Source organism: Dipodomys ordii, unplaced genomic scaffold, assembly GCF_000151885.1.
Source record: "Dipodomys ordii isolate 6190 unplaced genomic scaffold, Dord_2.0 Scaffold39, whole genome shotgun sequence".
In the NCBI taxonomy this organism is placed as follows: domain Eukaryota; kingdom Metazoa; phylum Chordata; class Mammalia; order Rodentia; family Heteromyidae; genus Dipodomys; species Dipodomys ordii.
This window is the reverse complement of record NW_012267255.1, coordinates 11,187,384-11,208,146: the sequence shown is the minus strand read 5'-3', so window position 1 is coordinate 11,208,146 and position 20,763 is coordinate 11,187,384. Positions and strand designations below refer to the sequence as shown.

The 20,763-nt window shown below is 35.1% G+C and overlaps 1 protein-coding gene across 1 annotated transcript in view; it reads right to left on the bottom strand.

Moving 5' to 3' along the window:
- The window catches only part of Kiaa1107 (KIAA1107 ortholog), a 65,146-nt gene that overhangs the window by 9,592 nt on the left and 34,791 nt on the right, over nt 1-20,763 (bottom strand). Inside the window, exons 8-13 of the mRNA XM_013018376.1 lie at nt 18,924-19,012; nt 18,424-18,526; nt 7,812-7,994; nt 7,002-7,139; nt 5,350-5,479; nt 2,934-2,995 (exon numbers count right to left, since the gene is read on the bottom strand). Coding sequence (XP_012873830.1) covers nt 2,934-2,995; nt 5,350-5,479; nt 7,002-7,139; nt 7,812-7,994; nt 18,424-18,526; nt 18,924-19,012 — 705 coding nt within the window. The remainder of the gene's footprint in view (nt 1-2,933; nt 2,996-5,349; nt 5,480-7,001; nt 7,140-7,811; nt 7,995-18,423; nt 18,527-18,923; nt 19,013-20,763) is intronic.

Genomic DNA, 20,763 nt, shown 5'->3' with positions numbered 1-20,763 from the left:
ATATATCATTTAACATTACAGAACTCCTAAGTCATATAGATAAGAAATTGGGACTAAAAATAGGTATATAACTTATACAAGGTCAATGCTAGTAAGGGATAGGATTAGACCTTGAGCTTCAGAGTTGTTGCCTCAAGGATGTAGTCATAGAAATGGTATACAACTAGGGACATTATGAAGATAGTTACCAAAATTTATTTCTTCAATCCTATCCAAATGTCAGAGATTTTATCATTAAAGGTTTAATATCCCTTGAGAAGAGTAGTTACTTTTGGGTATTTAAAATAAAACTCCTAGAAAACAACACATTACATTTTAAAACAAATGATAGTAGTATAGTATTGGCTATCTACAGGATGCAGAAAAAAAGGAATTTAAAAAACAGCTGAAATAGGAAAAAGAAAGGTAACAAATACCTCATCATTTTTCTACACTCAATTTTGATAAGGTAACAACAAAATATTGAAAGGTGGTAGGAATTTTTAAATGTTAAGATTATATCGTCATTGCTTGTTTTGGTAAATGCTTTTTTTTCTTTATAAAGCTATTTAAAACTGTAGAAGTATAAGCAAGGGTTTTTGAATCTAAAATCCTTGGCACTATGCCTATTATATATGAAGGACTGAAAAAAATGTTAACTTATTAAAACTGTGCATATATTGACATATAGTTCAAAGTCTATTTTCTATATCTGGAAAGATCCTAACGACATTAAGAACTGTGTAAGATTAGTGTGTGTGTGTGTATGTGTGTGTGTGTGTATCCATACAAGTATGCGTATAAAGGCAATAAATGAAACAAATTGAATTTTGGATACAACTGGTATAGTTATAAAGAAATCATTAGATTCTTATTATGGCTTTGCCTCTGAGGAGTCTGGGATATTTATGCAGTTTTAATATCTTGGGGCCTTAGGTTGTGCCTATCTATAGTGTAGAAAGTGGTCCATACAGCAGTGTTCTAGGATTGTAACAAACACATTTATACCTAAGTTTTTTGTTTTCTTGGTCAAGTCTTAGTTCTCTATTTTTAATACCTAAAGCCATACCAAGCTTTTAGATCTCTTTCCTACCCTTTAAACAGACCCAACCGTGGGTGTCAGTCACTTGTATAATACTAGCTAATAAGGAGGTTTAGATCTGAAAATCAAGGTTCAAAGCTAGGCAAGGTAGACAAATCTACTAAACTCTTATGTTCAATTAATCAGCAAAAAGAAGGAAGTGGAGACCCGACTCAAGTGACAGTATACCAGCTATGAGCAAAAACAAGCTGACTGAATCTTTTATAATTTATCATATCCCAATGTATTTTAGATCTACTCTTAGGAGAGAATTATAAAGGTACAATGCCTATGTGCCTCTTTATATTTATATAAAATAATATATATACCTATACATCTATAGATAGAGATAGGTATGATTTTCTAAAGTAGTAATGTGTAATATGCTTAAAAGGGGTTGAGCGGCAGCTCTCACATATTCTATACTTATGCAATTAGAAATTCTATGTGAAACGGAATTCAAAAGTGTTTAGTGTTTTTCAGTCTGTAGGAGGAGTTATGGTGAATATTAGATTTAGTAGATGCTAAGTGTTCTTATGTAGAGCATCTGATGGTACTCAGATACTGTGAAGCACACTCTAGTCCAAGGAGGTTGACTGACACAAGGCCATTTCTCAGATTCTCACATCAGACATTCAGAGCTTGACCTAAATCTTTTCTTTTTTTCTTTTGCCAGTTCTGGGTCTTGAACTTGGGGCCTGGGCACTGTCCCTGAGTTTCTTTTGCTCAAGGATAGCACTCTACCCCTTGAACCACGGAGTCACTTCTGGTTTTTTATGTTTATGTGGTACTAAGGAATCAAACCCAGGGCTTCATACGTGCTAGGTCAGCATTCTACCACTAAAAGCTACCTTCCCAGTCTGACCTAAGTCTTAAACCATGAGAACTCTGTTATGGCATGGGCTACATCAATTTTTGTCCAGTGGACACTAAGGAAGAAAGAGAATTCTGTACACATTCTAAACTGAAAGTCTCAGTGTTATCTCAATATTATCAGTGGAATGCACAGAAGTTAGTATAATTTTCTATTTCAAACATATTTTTGATTACATGAACCTATATTATAACAAAAGATAGCCACAATATATTAATAACCACAATAATTAAAGTTAATAATCATTAATAACATTTTGGGGAAGAAAATTAAAGTTTCAGGTTGTAATAAGTATATCATGTAAGTGTGTGTGTGTCTGCGAGTGTTTAAAAAAATAACAAAATTTACCATCTTAACATTTTTAAGCACAGGCGAAGTACTATTATCTATATTAAATTGTTATACAACAGATCCCTAGGATTTTTTTCCTGTTGCAAAACAAACTATCATCCCCTTAACATGATGCTCCACCTTCTGCCCCTGGTCCCAGGCAATCACCTTTCTACTTTCTGTTTTTAAGATTGTAACTACTTTAGATACCTTATATAAGCAGTTCTTAAAGTACAACTGTATTTAGTGCTAACTATCTTTATTCATACCCCTAAAAAATTATGTGAATTAAAATGCTGAATAGAGAAAACTGGAACAAGTAAAATCTTCTTTTGTAAGAAGTAGGTTAATTAGAAAAATAGACATTGAATTAGGTCTAGAATTCTAAACAATTTCTAATATACTGGAAGAATTCCAATATATTACTTGCCAAAAAGGTTTTCAAGGAAATGAAAAAGGTAGACATGTCTCATGACAGCTGGATAAAAATATTCACAGCATGTAACACTTATATGAAATGTTCATTTGGTTAAAAAGAACACTCAGAATTATTTCCACTTACAAACAGCTTTAATGAAGACATTTAAAATTATTTTGAAATACAAAATAATAAAGTTAACATTGTTTGGTGCCTTTTTCATCCATACCTATATATTTTTGAAAGTTTACCTGAGAGCTAGTGAATATAGGCTTTTTGCCAAGTCTTCGATCATCACCTTTGTCAAATGCAGCTGCAGAACAAAAAAAAAACAAAAACCGCAATTCATTTTATATGAAGCATTATTATTAGTATAGAAGTACAGGAAAAATAAAATGCTAGCAGAAAAAAATTGTATTTGTAGGAAATAACAAAAAACTTGAAACCAACTTTGTATATGAGCATGATTACCTATTACGTTTAAATTTTTTTTAAAATCTCATTTTCAACTTTTTTTGGCTTCTAAAACTTTGTTTTTAAAATTAGCGAATAAAAAAATGGTAAAATCTCACACTGAAGATTCTATTTTAAAAGAAACCCAGACTGTTCTCAAGTTGTGAATTTTTAGATAATTGCTTTTAGTTTTCCAAATTTCAAAAAATTATACATTATGACAAATGTTTTATAAACAATTAAATGAAGTAATATTGTCCTAAAATATAAAATTCTCTGTTGAAATTAAAAGTTTTTTTGGCTTTAAAGAAATATCATGGAATATGAGAAAAGAAAAAAATAAGGTTATACTAAAAATAACTCAAGAATTAATCTTCAAACTTGTATCATACTTAAATAAAAGTCACTGTGTAAGTTTAGGTCTGGAAAATGCTGTTTATGCTTTTAGAGTAATAATCTTAAATTTAAATGGTATCAGAAAGTATACAGGAATAGTGGTATAGGGGCTATATAGTTTAGTTAATATATTTCTTTTTTTTGAAGATTATGGGGCTTTAAGACATACTTTGAAAAAGTATATATCAAATATATATATACTAAAAATATATCTCTATATATTCAAAATTTTATTTTTTTATTAAAATAATTTATGTAAAATACTTGAAATTATCGGTAACTCTATCATGTATCTTCTACAATGTCTATTCTGTAAATATGTGCTGTAAGACGAAGCAAAATCTTAGAAATGGCATTTGTAAAAACTGATTTGCAGTAAACAAATGACTCTATATAATAACACACAGGAATAAAGAAATTTTCCAAAAGGTCAGTAGTAACTCAATAAGAATATAAGCGATGTTACAACAAAGACAACCCAGAAACATTCCTTTTCCTTGATTTTCATTGTAATTATGTAACAGTAATCTTTATTATTCACATACTTAAGATTTAAAAATATTATTACAGTGTTGTAATACATTGAAAAGTTCTTTGGGATAACTAGTTCTGTTACCAATGGCATTTTGTTTAGGTATGTCTATGTATATGTGTGTGTATATATATATATTTTTTAATTAGTACTTTGAAGATTTAAGTATCATTGTCTGAAATTCAACTTAGCTATGAGATCCTCTAAAATAGAGAAAAACAAAATTTGCTACTAATCAGGAGGGTGAAGGACACCTACTCAAGTAATGTTCATCTTATTTTATTTCTTCATATTGTACAGATTTGGTAGTAAGGATAAACTAGATAAAAATCAGCACAGAAAAAGTCACAAGGAAAAAATTCAAATTTCTAAAGATCTCATGAGTTTTTAATTTGCAAGATAATAAAAACTTCTTTGTAAAGTGTTCTTCAAATTATGTCTATTTGTACTATCATGCTATAAAGCAAGACAGAGCAGGTCACATTCTAAATCATTTAATATACCTATGCATTATCAAGAAAATATTTTATCAAAGACAGATTCCACTTTTCAAAGTATTAAAATGTTTGTTTCATAAAATATTGTCACAGCTTAAGTGTTTTTAAAAGTATACTTGTTCAATATGCTGGTGTTATTGCTTAAGACATTTACCTGCTTTAACCCCCAAATAGTCATGAAGCCATTTTTGGTTCCACCCTGAATTTCTTATAGTAATATTTTAAAATAAGTATATATTCTGATCAATATACATCTTTTGTTTAATGCTAATGTTTCAAATGGTATCCATTAAATGTAGAGACCACTGTGCAGCTCCTGAGGGACACTCCGCAATAGCACACACCACATCACCGAACCAATCAATTGTGAAATAAAGCCATCTAATTTAGGCAAAACCACAAGAAAGGGTATCTTATGAAAAAAAAAGGAAGATCTTAATGGTAAAATGTATTTTAAAAGAGGGATGAAAGTATGTTCAGTAATCTGTTCTACATGAATTATATCCTTTTATACTTCTAACCTCTTCACAAGAATGCTTTTAAGCAAATTTGGCTGCTACAGTAGGACAAAAAATTGATACATACAAAGAGAATGAGTTTCATTTTCTAAAAGCAGCAAAAAAGCATAATTTACTGAAACTGCCTAACATACTATCACTAGTTTTGGTTAGCATCCTATTATTGAACAGAAGCACAAATATTAATCTAACCACTATTCAGAATGTCCTCAAAATATCTTCCATACAAAGACTGTAATATGATCATTTAAAAAATTCAAGGCTAACATACCTGCTTTGATTTTCTGTTGATCATCTGTGCTCATCAGTTTCCAGCTTTCTGTGTGACGAACAGCATAGAAAGACTGAACCAGGAAGATCCACAGCTTATCACGCAGAGCTTGGATCGTGCACGTAAAACCCTGTGTTCAAGCAACAAATCAGCAGCTGGTGTGAGCCACATTGTCATAGCAACCAGTCATTATTCCTTTCCGAATCTACTTACTCCTAAGCCAGATCAATGATGTCATCACTTAGATTTTTAAGATCGTTGGGTACATGTTATTTATGAAAGCTTACTCATTAATAGAATTTAATAGTGAACATGAAGTTAAATCTGAACAGCTGAACATTTTTAAAGCATCAGAAGCCTTTATATAGATACCTTCCACAGTCTTTCCAAATCAACGATGACATTACAAGGTCAAATACTCTATACTAGTGTAATAAATATGTTGAAATAGTTTATTACTCTTGAATAAGTTAATAAATATGCTGAACTATTTTATCATTCTTATCTAAAAATGCCAATAATTTGCAATTAGCTTACTGTCATTGCTGCATTTTAAAATAAGAAATACTTATAATTTGTTTTCCTAGTCTAATTTTAAAATAGGATTTTAAAGAGAAAGGAAATTAAGAACATATAAGAACATATTTTTTGAAATATTCATTTTATAACTATAAATTGAGTATAGTAACTAGAAATACTCGTTACATCTTGCTAAAAAATATTGCTGAGTACCAAACTATGTTTAGAATTAAATAGCCAAACTGCCAAATTCTAAACTTTTATAAGAATTTCATTTGGAAATGAATAGACTATAAATAATTTTTCTATTATGAAAATTCCAAACATCTTCAGGGTAAGGATAAAGAGGGGAAAATGAAGAAAGGAGTAACATTGACCAACCAACACTATACTCAAAACCTGACTTATGGAATTGTAACTCCTTTGTATAACTTTTTTTTTTTTTTTTTGGGTCTAGTCATGGGGCCTGAACTCTGGGCCTGGGCACTGTCCCTCATCTCTTAAGCTCAAGGCTAGCGCTCCACCACTTGAGCCACAGCGCCACTTCTGGCTTTTTTCTTTTTTCTTATGTGGTGTTGAGGAATCGAACCCAGGGCCTCATGCATGCAAGGCAAGCGCTCTACCACTGAGCCACCTTCCCAGCCCTGTACAACTTCTTAACAACAACAATAATACAAGTTTTTTAAAGAAAATTGCAAAAACACACAAAAGTAGAGAAGATAATCAACCCCAGGTATCTACTGCCTAGCTTCATTGACTCATGCAATATTTAAAACACACAAGTAGCTGGGTGCTGGTGCCTCACACCTGTAATCCTAGCTACTCAGGAAGCTGATATCTGAGGATCATGGTTCAAAGTCAGCCCAGGCAGGAAAAGTCCGTGAGACTCTTATCTCCAATAAACCACTTGGAAAACCGGACATGGTGCTGTGGGTCAAGTGGTAGAGCACTTGCTTTGAGCTGAAGAGCTGAGGGGCAGCGCTCAGGCCCAGAGTTCAAGCCCTACGACTGACAAAAAAAAAAGAAAGAAAGAAAAAGAAAAAGAAAAAAGAAAAAAACCCACACAAGTAATTTAAAATCTCCAAACACTTCCAATATTACATTATTTTAATGAATTATATTACATTTAGTACCATTTCTTGTGTATTTTCAGAGTTCAGTAATGTTTCCAGAGCCATAAAAAGAGAGCAACTATTTTCAGTGGTAATATTTTCTTCAATTGCTTTTAAAATTTTGTCCAACAAATCAGCTGTGCTGCTCATCGCTTGTGACTGTAAAACATACATAGTGATTTTCAGTAGAAACATGAAAATATATGTAAGAAATATGAAAGCCTAGCATGAAAGCAGAATAACCATCTTAACTGACTATGAGAGTTCAACACCAGAAATCATAAGTGCCTTTTCCTATTCCTTTGTTAAAAAATCTGCATATTATATATCCTACATGCATACTGTTTTTAGGAGACAACACAGTTCTAGTATCAGAACCTAGAAATATGCAGTAAGAATTCTTTATGCAATGACTGCTTCTAGAGAAGGTAGCTGCTAAGTCAGAGAGGGAATTCTGCAGGGACCATAATTGTATTACTGATCAAAACAATATCATGGGTAGAGGTGTAGCAAAGCAAGCATATGCTCTGGGTTTAATCTAAAGGGAAAGAAAAATCTATGATTCTTATTTCTAAAATGTGGCTCTGGTGACTGACAGAGCTGGCTAGTGTCACGGTATGCCTTGCCAGTGGACTCAAACCTGTCCTTCCTGCCTGCCTTGTGTTGTGAGCCCACATCCTGTCCATCATGCTAACTCTGCCATCTGCTATGGAATTTATTTAAATCACACTAATTTAATCAAAGGCAACCTGCACTTAAAAATCTCTTACATAATTAAAATTAGAAAACAAAGAGAAGATTAAATAAAGGATAAAATTTTAGACATAGTACCTGTAGGAAAAGAGTGAAATTTTCACTCTGAATGATGCTGGGGAAGTTTTCTACAATAAAGGCAATGCACTGTTCTTGGAGCTGAGATGCCATGGCCAATGCAGCTTCTGTCCATTTTACTCTGGGTAAACTGAGGATCAGCCTATCACTTTCCATCAGAAGAAAAGCGGCATTCTTATCACTCTAGAATTTAAAAAAAAATATACAGGAATTTAAAAAAATATGGAATTAAAAACAAAAAGGTTAGGTGGAATTACTGCTCATAACAAAAAAAGTTTCAGGTCCACTCTCCCTCCCACGATGACTCACTTCAATCAGATAGATACTATCATTGTAACTTTAATTAAAATATTCATTCATTCGTTCATTCATTCATTCATTCATTCAAAATTATCCAAAAGGGCAAATTTTGAACTAGGAAAACCAACTCTGAAAGGTAGCTAAATAAACCTGAGAATAAAATTTAGAACTACAAAGAAAACAACGTTGACTTCTCTGAGAATATCATTACTGAGTTCATTTGTGTGCAGAGTCAGGTGTAGAGGTTCATGCCTGTTATCCCAGCATTCAGGAAGATTGTGAGTTTGAGAAAGCCTGGGCTCTACCTGAGTTCTAGGCCAGCATTGATGACAGAAGGAAACCTTTTTACAAACAAATAAAGTATATGTCTATAGAGATAATCTATAACTATAGGTCTATACTGATTTAGCAGGAGCTCTTTTATAATCATAAAATATATGTCCTTAAGTGAAAAATTCAGAAAGGCTAAAAATTACTTATTCTTTCTCTTTTCTAATTTGCAAAGATTCTATTTGCTATATTTTTTCATTTAGTAATGATTCATTTTATGCCACAGAATATATATTCACAAATAATAATTTCTATGAAAAGTGGAATGACATCTCACAAATCCAAGAAACAGGAAAAAATGGCAAATATGACGCATCTTGTTGGTGTTGGGTTTCTAGTTCTTAAAACAATGCTTAGAAAACATTAATTTATTACCTTACAGACTACAGTAGATTAAAACAACAACATGGCCAAAAATTCTTTGCAGCTCCATTCATCAAGAGGTATACTCTATTTCCTCACGCCTTGAATATGGACTGATCTTTTCATTTGTTTTAATGGTGAAGTGCAAGTTCCAGAGCCTAAGTCTCAAGAAATCTTGCAGCTTCTGCCTCTATCCTCTTAGAATCCTGGAACCACTAGGAAAAGCCTTTTAAGAAAAAAGCTTGGAAAGAAAGATTGTGTGGGTTGGATATGGTGGCTTTTTAATCCCAGCTGTTTGGAAGGCAGAGTAGATTATGATTCTAGGTCATTCTGGTCCAGAAGTTAGCAAGATCCCATCTCAATAAGTAGGGCATGGTAGTTCACATCTGTAATCCCAGTTATGTGGGAGGAACAGGTAGGAGAACCATTTTTTTAATTGAAAAGGTGATGATCTGGGGGTTACAGTTACATAGGTAAGGCAATAAGTACATTTGTTTTTAATCACTGTTACCCCATCCTTTATCTCCCACTAGGAGGATCATTATCTGGGCAAAAATGCAAGATCTTAGCTGAAAAATAGGTAGGGCAAAAAAGGGTAGTATTATCATTCAAATGCTAGAGTGCCTGCCTAGCAGGTAAAAGGCCTTGAGTTCAAATTTCAATACTTAAAAACAAACAAACAGAAGGAAAGAAAGGAGTAGAAAAGTAAAGGAGAAGGAGGGAAAGAAGAGAACAGACAACAAAGCTTCGAGCCTAGCCACAAGAGGAACTTGATATAGCCACAAGCAAGATCAGCAGAAGAATCATCCAATCAAGCCACAGAATATGAGATAACAAATCAGTTTCAAGCCTTTTAAGTTGTGAGATAGGTTTAACATATAGCAATGGGAATGAAAGAAAGAAAGACTTAGCATGGACTGCAAGAGATGGGCTTTCCACACCTTCTCAATCTATTGTATGTCTTCCCTGATCCCACACCTACATCAGATTCCTTTGTCTCAAAGAACTGGCCCTTTTTTTTAAAGTGCTTAAATCATTTGCAGTTATTCAAACATGAACACATGATTAATGTCTGTCTCCCTCACTATGCTGTATGTTCAATGAGTGTGAAACCATGTCTGGTCTCCCTGGAGCCTAGTAAGGAACTAGGTCATAGTAAACACTCAGGTAGTCTCACTGGTCCTTTAACATAGAGACTAAGAATGTAAGTGGATTTCTAAGATAACTTAAGTTTAATCCTGGAACATTAAAACCTTAACATTTTTACATTCTTAGCAAGAAGTTTTTTTTTTTTGGTTGGTCGGGGGGCTTGAACTCTAGGCTTTGGGCGCTGTCCCTGTGCTCTTCAGCTCAAGGCGAGCACTCTACCGCTTGAGCCAAAGAAACACTGCCAGTTTTCTAGGGGTTTATTGGAGATAAGAGTCTCACGAACTTTCCTGCCCGGGCTGGCTTTGAACCGCAATCCTCAGATCTCAGCCTCCTGAGTAGCTAGGATTACAGGCGTGAGCCACCGGTGCCCGGCTTAGCAAGAATTTTTTAAAATGCGTCATGTATTTCCATTGCTTTAACAGAGAAAAGAACATACTTTGCCATTATTTGAGGTTTTTGTTGTGCTGCTGTGTTTGCTAGTCCTGGGGCTTGAATTCAGGTCCTTGTGCTCACTTGGCTTGCTTGACTGGTGGTCTACAACTTGAGGCATGCTTCAAGTCTGCTTTTGTTGATTATTTTTGGAGATAAGAATCTGTGGACATTTTTTTTTCTCAGGCTGGCTTTGAATTTTGATTATCCTCTTACGTAGCTAGGTTTACAGACATAAACATCCAGCTCAAGTCTTTTATTTTATTTTTTTAGTACTATAATCTTTCCTCCTATAGTGACTTTCTGAGTAATAGTGCAATTACTAAGAATCTTAGGCAGTAAGCCCAATTTACTCCACTATAGGCATTATTCTGATTGTGGAACCAAATGCAGGGTATGCAAATCAATTTGGCAGATAGCAGTAGTGCTTACTATATGTATAATGCCATGTGCTCTAACAGTAATTTTTTACAGTAGAGATACAGAGTACAGTTTATAATATAGCTTAGAATTTCTTAGAAAACTAAAATACAGATACAATTAAATGATAATATAAACTATTTTTCATAATGATTTGAATATATGACAAATATTAAATGTCAGAGTATCTTGAATTTCAAAGAAGAAATAAAATATACTTCTAGGCCAGAGGTAATACTAGGAAAAGTCCTTCTTTTTGTCCCATACTAACCAATTTCAAGTCAGTATTATTTTTCTTTATCCTTCCAGAATGATTTTGTACAACACACATACAATCATGTGTACATGCGTGGGTGCGTGGGCACGTGCACACGCACACACGCATACACGCATGTCCACACACACTGTGTTCCCTTATTTAATTCAAATGGAGACAGCATACCGTACATTCTACTTTGTCTTTTACACTTAGCATACACCTTAACATTTTTTCTTGTCAATGTATGGAGAGCCCTTTTACTATCTTGGGATTTCATTTTTGTGAGAGACTGGGTATCAATACGTAGCCTTCGATATTTTTTTTTTCTTTTTGCTTGTGTGGTGCTGAGGAATTGAACCCAGGGCCTCATGCATGCAAGGCAAGCGCTCTACCACTGAGCCACCTTCCCAGCCCCTGATATTTTTTTTTTATAGTGAAATTACCATATAGAGGGGTTACAACTACATGGGCAAGATAATGAGTACATTTCTTATCAAGCATTGTTGCCTCCACCTATTAATATTCTTGAATTCATGATGTAACCCAGATGTTATCCTCCTTCCTTCCTCTCCTTCTGAGTGCTGGGATTATAGGTATGCAATACCACTTCTCGTCCTGTTATTGTATTAATAGCTATTTAATAGTCTATAATATAGATACATCATTTAATTAGTTCTTGATTTAGACATTTACATTGTTTCCAATGTTTTGTTGTTATATTAACAAATTACCTTGTGTAAACATTTTACATATATATGTATTTTATCTATAGAGTTAATGGGTTAACACTATATTTCTTAGCATGGGTTCTGTAGAAAAACTGAAAGGGAGAAATAGGTTTGTCCATAGATAGCTTATTTTAGGGGATTCAAGGCCCAGGGAGAAAAAAACAGGGAAGGGAAGAAAGTGAGGCTACAGGTATGTTTTCTAGCTTCTTATATTCAAAGTGTGCATGCAGCACTAGCATCAGTCATAGCCTGTTACAAATCTGGGCTCCGTGGGTCATCATTTCAGTTACTGAGTTTAAATCTGTATTTAAACACAATTGCTAAGTGGTTTATATATACATCAGTTTGAGAAATACTGACAGAGTATTCACTGCCTGGGAGTTAGTCTTGTGTAGGACTCCCTTATGACAAATATGGAGGATGAACTTTGAATTAACCATTCAAGAGACAAAGAAGAAACATTTAACCACTGGTTCCCATCTCGCTTGGTCAAAAGTTACTCTCTGGAGTGTCAACTCCCTTTCATTGCCAGGATTACAAGGTTCAGCATGGCTATGCTGGAGATATAGCTATTGACAGAGTGCTTGCCTTGCATGTATGAGCCCTGGATTCAATCTTAGCATTGCAAACAAGCAAGCAAACTAAGTAAAGAACTGTTGAGGTGTAGGTATCCCATGTGGGCCAGCTCCGACACCACAGAATAGGAAGTGAGAAAGAATATGAAATAGCTGAGCAACAGTGCTGTCAGATCACACCTGTGTGCAGCTAGATTGCTACAGCAATGATCAGAGTATATAAATATGGGCCCAGAAGATATGAACTAAGATACCAGGGTAGCCAAATACTGCCAACGTATGTTCAATGCAGATTCAGATTCAGATTCTTCCCTATCAGTCTGGAGACATGTATTTAGTTGTTCAAAATCAGTACTAAAAAAGAAAAACGAAAGAAAGAGTTCTGAAACTCGTTTCAGTTATATATTATCAGATGGGCTATAATGGGAAAAAAAACCCACTTAGCTTTAGCCAGTCAAAAAAGTTTGGAAAACAGAGCAAAAGCCACATTAACTCATGCTCTCCCAGGAATTAATTAATACATTTCTGTACGTCGTACAATATAGAACCAATTTCCTTATTTTTACCATTTTGAAAGGTAGAAAATAGTAGGATGCTATAGTTTCAATGTCCATTTCTTTCTTTCTTTTTTTTTTTTGTGAAAATACCATACAGAGGGGTTACAATTACATGGGCCAGGTAATGAGTACATTTCTTATCAAGCATTGTTGCCTCCTGTTTCCCCTTCCTATCCCTTCCCATCTCCATGTCCACCCAGCCCCGCCCTCAATGACCATTTCTTAAATGAACTACAGAGTCTGCTATTCATATGAAAAGATATTGAATTTCTTTTGTGACCTTTTAATTCTATACTAGCTTTAGCTTTCCATTAAAAAAATCAATCTGTAGAAACTCTGTTAGAATTTATACTATAAATGTATGAACTATATATAACTTGTTTTTTCTGACAGTGCTTAAGATCTTTTAAAAAAAGAATACTCTTTTAGCTCATATCTATAATCTTAGCTACTCTTGAGGCCAAGATCTGAGGATCATGGTTTGAAGCCAGTCCAGGCAGAAAAGTCCCCATGAGACTCTTATCTCCAATTACCCATACAAAAACCAGAAGTGAAGCTATTGCTCAAAGTGGTAGAGCACCTGCCTTGAGCAAAAGAGCTCAGAGACAGCGCCCAGACCCTGAGTTCAAGCCCGACAACTAGAAAAAAACAAAAAACAAAAATCCAACTCTTTTTAGGGCATTTTTACTATGTAGAGATGGTATGTTTTTATGTAATCAAATTTCCTTTGTTGCTTCTGAATTTTGTAGCTCCATTCTGTGCAAGATTACAAAGTAATGACACTATATATTATAGGATTTTAATTGCTGAATTTTTAACATTCAAATATCTGACTTATTTGGAATATATCCCTACTATGACATATGAGGTGTGAATTCAACTTGAATTTTTTCCAGCTGCCTTCCGTTATCCTAACATTATATATTATAATTCATACTATTTCTTAATACTTGTGATATCAAGTTAGTCAAATAGGCATTTACCCTTTATCCTTAAAATTAGTAACTGAGCATGTATGTGTATATATATGTGTATGTATATATATATATATATATATATATACACACACATATATATTCACACATATATCAGCTTAATTAGGCTCAACAGGGCAAAAATTTGTATATTTTAAAAGGATTTAAACAGTTTAAGAACAAGAAAATAGTTAAACCATGACTTGAAATGTTACAAATGAATTATTATAAAGCTGGTAGGGAAATCTGAGATATCTCTTACTACAAGTCCAGCTCCCAGTTTCTGTCCTGGGACACAAAGAGTTGGAGCTTACCAAAAACATCTTAATTTTTCTAGATCATTCCCAGAGGACTGGCTTTGTCTTGCTTGTCTTGGGGTAGTAATAAAACCCCAGAATAATGCAGTTATGCTTGAGGATTACTGAGAAAAGAGAAGGTGGTTTGGGCTGGGAATCAGTCTCTTACCTTAGCATAGCACAAAGTGAGTGAACCAAAAAAAAAAAAAAAATTAAACCTAGTTCTCAACTCTCTGGGGAGAGACAGAACTGGAATGTGAATCTATAGCCCTAGTTTTTATGGAGGCTTCACAAAGAATCAACTTCTGTCTTCCTTGTTTTAGAGTGATAAGGAGACCTACCATACCTTAGCCACCGAGGGTCAGGGTGGCATTAACAGACATGGACATGTTCCATTGAAAAAAGAAACAACAACAACAACAGTAGATAGCCTGGCATAGTCAGCCTGCAACTAGTCACTTGAACTTTCTTCCTTGGCTCAGTACAGACCAAACTACACAGAGATGAACTGGGTGTCAACTTTTCAGAGGCTATACAAGGAACGTGCTCCAGTCTCACTGGACATTCCTAGGAGTCATGAACAACAAAGACACCAAGTTAGATTAGCAAGATGATTTGAGATGATCCCAGTATCTCTAGCTGAGCTGGTTGGCAAAGGTCTTCTCCAGCAGAAGGCCAGTACAAAAAGCCTGGCTGTTCTGTCTAATATGCAGGAAAAAATATGTGGGTGTGTGCAACACATGGCAAGGAAAATGAAGAATCAAAGAGATAAGCTTCAAACAAAAGAATAAGAAGGCAAGGATAGAAGCCAACTCACGTGAAATGATTACAAGCATACCTCAGAGAAGAGTTTAGTTCCAGACTGTCACAATGTTGTGCAATGAGTTACAGTAGTGCAAGTCACATGAAATTTTTCATTGTGTAGAGCACACAGAAGTTATTTATACTGTACTGCAGACTATTAAGTGTGCAACAGCATTATGCCTAAAGAAATGTAAACAACTTGATTAAAAACACTTTATGGCTAAAATATTAACCATCGGAGTCTCTATGAGTACAGACTTTTTGCTGGTGGAGGTTGTGTTTGGTGTTTCTGGCTGCTAACTAATCAGGGTAGTAATTGATGAAGGTTAAGGTAGCTGTGATTATTTCTTATAATAGGACAAAAAATAAGTTTGCCGCTATCATGACTGATTTCTCTACAATATGCTATGGTTTGGTAATATTTTACCAATAGAACGTCTTCCAAAATTTGAGTCAATTCTCTCAAACCTCATCTCTGCTTTATCATCTAAGTTTATATAATATTAATTTAAAGTACATAGTTAATGAGCAGTAATACCCTGAAAGATCTACAGTGGACTTAAAATATTCAGCAAACCATATTGTAAACAGATGTATTACCCTGGCCCAGCTGCTCCATTTACAAAGCACAGAGATTTAGTTCAATCCTTAAGGGGCTTAGGATTCTCAGAATGGTAAATCAGCACTGGCTTCAACTTAGAGTAATCAGCTACATTAGTCCCTAACAAGAGATAGCATGTTATTTGAAGCTTTTTTAAGTCAGTCATTGATTCTCTCTAGCTATGGATGTCCTAGATGGCGTCTTCTTCCAATTTAAAGCTCTTTAGTCTATCAATTATCTTCACTAGGTTTTCTGGATAACTTTCTGCAGCTTCTTTGCCATCAACACCTGCTCTTCACCCATATTGATATGTTACAGTTGTAGATTCTTTCTTAAACTCATGAACTAACCTCTGCTAGTCAAATTGTTTTAATGCAGCTTCTTCATTTCTCTTAGCCTTCACAGAAGTGAAGCATTAGGGCCTTGATCCTGATTAGGATTTCATAAAAGTTTGTTGTGGCTGATTTGATCTTATATAGAGACCATTAAAACATTCTCTATATCAGCAAAAAAGTTTTGCTTTCTTGGGGCTGGGAAGGTGGCTCAGTGGTAGAGCGCTTGCTTTGCATGCCAGAGGCCCTGGGTTCAATTCCTCAGCACCACATAAACAGAAAAAGCCAGAGTGGTGCTTGACTCCAGTGGTAGAGCGCTAGCCTTGAGCTGAAGAGCTGAGGGACAGCACCCAGGCCCCAAGTTCAGGCCCCATGACCGGACCCCCAAAAAAAAAAAAGTTTGCTTTCTTATCTGTGTGTTCACAGGAGCCAAGATTTTAATTTCCTTCAAAAACGTTTCCTTTGTACTCACAATTTGGCTAATTGCTTAGTATAATAGACCTGATTTTCAGGTTTTTTTTTTTTTTTGAGAGTGGGTCTTTTATGTAGCCCAGACTAGCCTCAAAGACACACTCCTCTTGCCTCTACCTTTAAGTGCTAGGTTTATACCATGTACCACCAAGTCTGGCCTATCTTGACTTCTGACATGACTTCCTCACTAAGCTTTTGATTTAAGGTGATAACCATGTGACTTTCTCTGTACTGAACACTCAGATTCATTATGGGGTTATTAATTGGCCCAATTTCAATATTGCTGTTTCTCAGAGAATAAGAAGGGCTGAGGAGAGCAAGAGATGGAGAGAGATGGGGAGAGAGAAGGTCAGTGGAACAATCCAACACACACACACACACACACACACACACACACACACACACACATTAAACTTGCTATTTATGTGGGTAGTTTGTGGTAACTCAAAAACATTTATAAGCTGGGCAGCAGTGGCTCATGCCTATAATCCTAGCTAGTCAGGAGGCTGAAATCTGAGGATCATGGTTCAAAGCCAGCCCAGGCAGGAAAGTCAGTGAGACTCTTATCTCCAATAAACCACTAGAAAAACAGAAGTGGCGCTGTGGCTCAAGTGGTAGAGTACTCACCTTGAGGTAAAGAGCATAGGGACAGGGCCCAAGCCTAGAATTCAAGCCCCACAACTGACACCCCCCCCCAAAAAAAATTTACAATAGTAACATCAAAGATCACTGATCACATATAACTGTAATAGACTAACAGTAGTGAAAAAGAAACTGAAAATAACAAAAAAATGACATAAAGGCACAAAGTAAGGACACATTACTATTGGAAAAAATGACACTAATAAGACTTACTGCAGAGTTGTTACAAATTTTCAATCTTTAAAACTCAAAATATCCACAATGCATAAAATGAAGTATTAATAAAAGATGAACTATAAACAGAGGAGAAATGCAATTGTATATAATTTACCTGACAGAAGTTCAAAATAACTACTAAAGATAGTCACCAAGCTCAGGATGTTAAGAGATAGAAAACATGAAATACAAACAAAAATCACTGAGATGAAAAATGTAATTTATAAATTTAAAAATTCACTAGGAAGATTCAACAGTAAACAAACCAAAATAGGAGAAAGGATCAGCAAACTCAAAGAACTTAATCCAATGATTAAGGAGGCTGAGATCTGAGAATCATAGTTTGAAGCCAGCCTGGACAGGAAAGTCCACAAGACTCTTATTTCCATGTAACCATCAAAAGCTAGGAGTGGTGACTCAAGTGGTAGAGTGCTAGCCTTTAGCTAAAAGCTCAGGGACAGCATCGAGGCCCTGAGATAGAGCCCCAAAAAAAGAAAATAAGGAAAGAGCAAGGGTTTATGGACACCCTAGATAAGATCGATACAGACATTATAGAAATTCCAAAGGAGGTAAGAGAGATGATGACAGCTTGGGGCTGGGAAGGTGGCTCAGTGGTACAGCACTTGTCTTGCATGCATGAGACCCTGGGTTCGATTCCTCAGCACCACATAAGCAGAAAAAAAAAAGCCAGAAGTGGGGCTGTGGCTCAAGTGGTAGAGTGCTAGCCTTGAGCTGAAGAGCTGAGGGATAGCGCCCCGGCCCAGAGTTCAGGCCCACGACCGGACCCCAAAAAAAAAAACAATTCATTACCTTGCCCATGTAATTGTAACCCCTCTGTATGGTATTTTCACAATTTTTTTTAAAGGTATCTTGGTGTAGATTTTTATTCATCTTACTTAAGGCCTTTTGGACTTCTTGATCTGGATATCCTTTTCTTTCTCTATATAAAGGAAATTTTCAGCCATTCCTCTTATTATTATTTTTGCTGGTTATGGGGTCCTGAACTCTAGCTTCCTTTAAGTGGTCCTGAGTTATCTGGAATTGCTTTTCCAATCTTACTTTAAAAATAACATTCTATATTGACATTTCAATCACTGAGAGACTATACAAAACTGAATTGACTTTTTGACTGCACATACAAACATGGGAATTCAGGTTACACTTACTAAAGATTGAATCAACATATCAAGACAACTTTTCTGAATCTCGGAGGGTACATTTGCAAAGCTTCTCTCAGACCAAAACCTTGCAAAGTGCTTTGCAATCCACCTGTTAAAAAAAAAAAAAAGGAGTTCAAATTAGAGTACTAAAACTACATCTCAATGTAAGTCAGCCATATTTTTGTTTTTAATTATAAAATTTAAAACATGTATGTTTTGACCAGTTATTACTATTATGACTTACATGCTTTCTTAGAAATACATATTTTAGACCCATGTTGGGTTATGTGCACTGGCTTTAATATAACTATGGTTAAATAACATTGATCCCACATATCTTGAATAATATCTAAATAAATACTTTCTACTTAACTGGTGTAACTAGTAGCACTAAAGTACATGCATTGCACCCAAGAAAATAGTCTGAGTTTAAAACTCTCTGCAAAATTGAATAAAATAATAAAATATCTCAATTATTAATAGCAACACTACTTAAGATAACTTACTTCATGCAGTCAGCAAAAAGACTTTCCACTCCAACTGAATGAGCAATAATGAGGCATTCTAGAATAGATGTCAATGTTCTGGGAACAGGCTAAAATTGATAAGAAACATCACATTTATTCTTTTTCAATTTGCAGAGGACCAGCTGGTTCATAAAGACAACATGATGTATACACCTAAACTACCAAATACATACATATAGCTAAAATTGGATGAATTTTAAGATTCAATGTTTTCCACTTAATTCTTTATTTGGAATCCACCAGCATACTGTTTGTAGTTATTCTCTACTCAATGTCTTAAATTATTTTTTCTTTAAAACACCTTTCCATAAACCTGAATACAAGTATTTGTATCAGCTTTAATTGTAATTGTCCAAACTAGGCAACAACTCAACTTCTGCTGGTGAATGGATCAGTAAACCATTCAATGGAATCTTCAGCATTGAAAATTGCGCTACTGAGTCATGAAAAGGATATAGAAGAAACTTTTATGCATATTACTGAGTATTCGTAAGAATCCAATTTAAAAAGTTTGGGTATGATTTTAACTCCATAACAATCTAGAAAAAGCAAAACTATGGGACATGAAAAAAAATTCAACCAGGTGCTGGTGGCTCACGCCTGTAATCCTAGCTACTCAGGAGGCTGAGATCGGAGGATCACAGTTCAAAGCCAGCCTGGGCAAGAAAGTCCATGAGACTCTTATCTCCAATAAACCACTAGAAAACCGAAATGGCACTGTGGCTCAAGCAGTAGAGCGCTCGCCTTGAGCTGAAGAGCACAGGGACAGTGCCCATGCTCAAAGTTCAAGCCCCACAACCGACAATCAATCAATCAATCAATCAATAAACAAACAAATAAATTCAGTGGTTGCTGAGGGCCAGGGGAGAGGGGAAGAATTTTTAAGGCCCTGAAAATATTCTATATGACACTCTAATGATAACTCTATGTTATTATACATTTTTCTAAACCTCAATAAGGCCCAAGACCAAGAATAAACCCTACACCAAGAATAAACCCTAATGTAAATGACACTGATAGCAACAGCCAATGTAGCTTCAAATATAGCCACCTGGTGATGGATGCTAATAGGAGAGGCAGTGGGTAGATGGGGTATCTCTATATTCCTCCTTCCCTCTGGACCCACTATAAATGGGGTGCAGAGTAGGCTCCCCATGCTTTTCCCTTTACATAACAAGCTAGCTTCAGCAGTTCTAAGGCAGTTATCTATTACATTATATACAAATTTGTATTACTGTGGAGTGTTATTAGAAGTTTGTGATATTGTAAGTCACTGAGAAGACTGCACTAATGAGAACTAAAAACTATATATATTCAAAAGCATCTTTATAAAAACATACTATTCCAATATGTAAAGTAACAGGGCAACAAAATTAGAAACTGTTCTCAAATATTCATAATCACAGAAATACAGATGACATTAAAGTTAATGAATTACTGTAAATATATTTTCAATATAATGGTGATAATAAAAAGAAATATTTCTTGCTGTTTTAACAGAGACAATTATGCCTTTTGTGTTTTTTTATTGTTGTTATTGGTTGTGGGGCTTGAACTTGGGGCCTGAGTGCTGTCCTTGCGCTCTTTTACTCAAAGCTAGCACTCTACCATTTTGAGCCACAACACTATTTCTGGTTTTCTGGTGGTTTATTGGAGGTAAGAGTCTCACTGACTTTCCTGCCTGGGCGGGCTTTGAACCAGGATCCTTAGATTTCAGCCTCCTGAGTTGTTAGGATTACAGGTATGAGCCACCAGCTCCTGGCTTTTGTGTTCTCTTAAAAATTAAGTGGAGGGGCTGGGAAGGTGGCTCAGTGGTAGA